General features: G+C 60.3%; 1 protein-coding gene across 1 annotated transcript in view; it reads left to right on the top strand.

The window, feature by feature from the left end:
• Positions 1–3,211, top strand: part of SAMD11 (sterile alpha motif domain containing 11) — a 62,168-nt gene that overhangs the window by 38,475 nt on the left and 20,482 nt on the right. The window contains exon 5 of the mRNA XM_021417217.1: positions 682–806. Within this exon, the coding sequence (XP_021272892.1) occupies positions 682–806 (125 nt within the window). The remainder of the gene's footprint in view (positions 1–681; positions 807–3,211) is intronic.

The raw sequence follows: 3,211 nt of genomic DNA, 5'->3' as shown, positions 1-3,211 counted from the left end.
CAGCAAACAGCCCTTGCGCTCCAGCGGCGCCGGGTGCTGCGTGTGGCAGCACCGTGCGGGCGCGCTCGGCACGTGAGTAGGGCCGGGCGGCTGCGCTCCACCCCCCCTTTCCCCCAGCCCCCCCCAAACAACCCCCACCATCGGCATCGTCCAGCAGGACACAGGCGAGGAGCAGCCCCGCTGAGCACCTGCTGCTGGGGAGGTGGGGGGGGGTGAGCATCGGCGACGAAGCGGGAGGAGTCCTCCAGCAAACAGCCCTTGCGCTCCAGCGGCGCCGGGATGGAAAATCTTACTCCTTGAGGACGGAGGGGATGGCAGCCGATAGAAAGCGATGGGTTCTCTCCGTTCCAGTTTCCTATGAGCGCCGGGGCGGAGCTGCCAGTTCCCGCGCGCTCAGTTTTTCCGTCCACGCGGCCCACGCGCCTTGGAGCCGGCGCAGCTGACAGCGGGAGCGCTGGCGGCCGCTCAGCCCTTTACGGGAAGCGCTCTGCTCTCCCAAAGGGGAGGTGATCTGGGAATGGGTCCGAGGGAGAACACCCTCTCCCCCCCCTACCCTCCCCCATCGCCCCCTCCAGCCCCTTCCCCCGGCTGGGGGCAAAGCCGAGGCGCTCGCACGCGCGAATCAATTCCGTGGTGGCAAATGGGATTGCCTTAACTTGGTGCTTTTCTGCTCTGTTGCAGCCGTGATAACGACCTCTCCACTATCATCTCCAACCTGCATCAGAGCCGCCAGCTCGTTATGCCAGAGACCCAGAGCCGCTGCGAATTCAAGAGGAACAGCGTGGATGTTGGCCTGGGAGCTGCAGGTAAGCGGCCGGAGCCCACCCTGCTCCTTCAGCCCCGGGTTTGTGCATCCCTTGCAGCGGCTCCGTTCTGTTTTCCCGTGGCTCTGTGCCGTTCAGAGCGAGCCGGTGCGAGGTCTCGTGGTGTTCTGGCTGGGGAAGGTGGAAGGGGATGCTGGGTGATGGGAAGCGGTGCGCTCCGTTGAGATCTCAGCCCTGCCTCATCCTCACATCCAGCGGTCTGTGTTAAACTGCTGCGAAGGAGCTCGTGCCAGCAAAGAAGTGCAGCGTCCCCGGGGTTAGCGTCAAGTGAAGCAGAAAGGCCTCGCAGAGAGCGTGGCTTGATTTGTAATTTCATTAATCAGAGGCTTCCCTGGTTCTCCTCCTGCACGAGGCTCCCTCCTGGCTGGGGCTGCACGGGGGGGGGGGGGTTGTGCCGTCTGCAGTGCAGCCCCAGCAGCTCCCCCTCCTTGCTGGCACGGCTGAATCTCCTTTTTCCCCTTCATTACACCGCTCCGAGAGGCAAACTGGCCGGGGAGATAAGTTGTTCCTTGTGACCTGCCTCGTGTCTGGGTGTCTCGGCTGACCTCGTGTGTTAAAACAGTCTTTAATATTGCTTGCTTCACAGGGAGACGGCTGGCCCTTATCGGTGCTGCTGAAATTCTGAGATCCTTAACATGCCAGAAATGCAAAGCGCGCTTCTCGTTAAGCAGCAGCAAAGATGAGAGGCAGAGGTCCTCATTTGTACCTGCTGGAATTCTTGTGCGAGCTTCTCCCGCTGCAGGAGCAGGGAGAAAGACAGCACTGAGGCAATGAGAACAGCGATGTGAGCTGGAACTGATGCTCGCACGTTTTCTGGTGCTGGTTTGCATGTAGGGCTGTAGGGCAGGGCAAGGAGCCCAGTGTGGGTGCACCTGGCTCTTGGGCTGCAGGGGGCTGAGAGCTGGGGCAGTGCAAACGGAGGAGGTTGGTTTATTGCAGGGCCCACGGGGCCAGGAAGAGGATCGAAGTCGGCAGGGTTGGTTGGTTTATGATGAATTCTGTGAGAGCTGCTTGATTTATGGTTAAGACCATGATTAGAGGCAGTGCCGTAGTTCTGAACAGCGTGGACTGGGAGAAGAGAATTATTACTGGGTCTTGAATGCTCTTCGCAATGCAGAAAGGGGCTGAAACCGCTGGGAATGAAGGGCATATGTCAGTTCTGGGCTCTGGTGGGGCCTGCAGGGTAGGGCTCGAGCATCTCCAGAAGTCTGGATGAGCAAACCTGCGGGCTGCAGGGCCTGGAAAATGCATTCGTTGTCAGTAATGGGAAAGGTGTTCCTGCTGGTCTGCGGTGCTCGTGGGGGACAGGTGGTGGTTGTGCTACCAGCACACACCTAAGTGCGTTGTGGAGGTGCCAGCCAGGGTGCAGAGAGGCAGATCAGCCCAAGGAAGGGCAGGCAGAGCTCTGCGTTGTCCTGCCTGGCTTCTGTGGTAGACCTCTGTGTGTGCGGATCGGGGGTGTAGCGCAGAGCAAGGGCAAAAAAGATGAATGTCATTTAAAATTGGAGCTCTTGAAGGTAAGGCTGGTCCTGGGCGGAGGGGCCCGGGGCTGAGCTGCAGTGGTTGGGTGATGCCCACAGCCCCCAGGCTCACCCGGGATGGGGGGATGCAGCTCCCTGCCTCCCCTGCCTTGGGGCTGCTTCCCAATGGCTTTGCATGGCACCGAGCTGGAGTTTTCATCTGCCAGGGAGGGGAGCGTGCTGGGGGGGGTGAGGAGGGGCTGGGCCCGGGGATGTTGTGGCTAATGGTTAGAGACAGCATCACAGCGAGCGGCTGCGTGTGATAATGAGCTGGGATGCCGTGGTGTTTTCATTTAACAAAGCAAAAACAACAACAGCCAAGCTGCCTCTGTTGAATCGCTGCCTTAAATCGAGCAGAAAATGGTCACCAAAGGGGCAGCTGGGAGCTGGACACCCAGGCACCTTGGTTTGCAGGAGGGTTGGCTGCTCACCGGGGCAGTGGGAAGGTCTGGGCTCTGCGGTGCCACTTGTTCTTGGCACGGGTCTGCAGGGTTGTCCTTCCTTTGTGCTCTCTTCAGGTTCTCTGTTTATTTCTCCCGAAGCCCAGCAGGAGGCACCCAGCATCCTTTGGAGGTGAAGGTCTTGGGAGATGAAGCAAAAATGGGAAAACCCAGCGTGGAAGCACCTGGCCTTCCCCTTTTTGCTGCGTCCTGCGGGTGCAGCTGCAGCGTGGCTCGGTGCTTCGGTTCCCAGTGTCGGTGTGATGCTTCCATTCTTGGCTTTGTCACTGCAGGAGGAGGGAAGAGAGTGGGGCAGCTGGGTGCCCTGCGCCTGGGGCCCTGCACACCTCCCTCCTGGCAGGGATCTGGGGCCTTTGGGAAGGTGGGAGGTGTGCGTGGGGCTGTGCCTGCCTCCCCTTTGGGCACG

The sequence above is a fragment of the Numida meleagris genome, chromosome 20 (assembly GCF_002078875.1).
Source record: "Numida meleagris isolate 19003 breed g44 Domestic line chromosome 20, NumMel1.0, whole genome shotgun sequence".
NCBI classification, from domain to species: domain Eukaryota; kingdom Metazoa; phylum Chordata; class Aves; order Galliformes; family Numididae; genus Numida; species Numida meleagris.
Note: the sequence above shows the minus strand (reverse complement) of the source record. Positions and strands in the feature narration are given on the sequence as shown.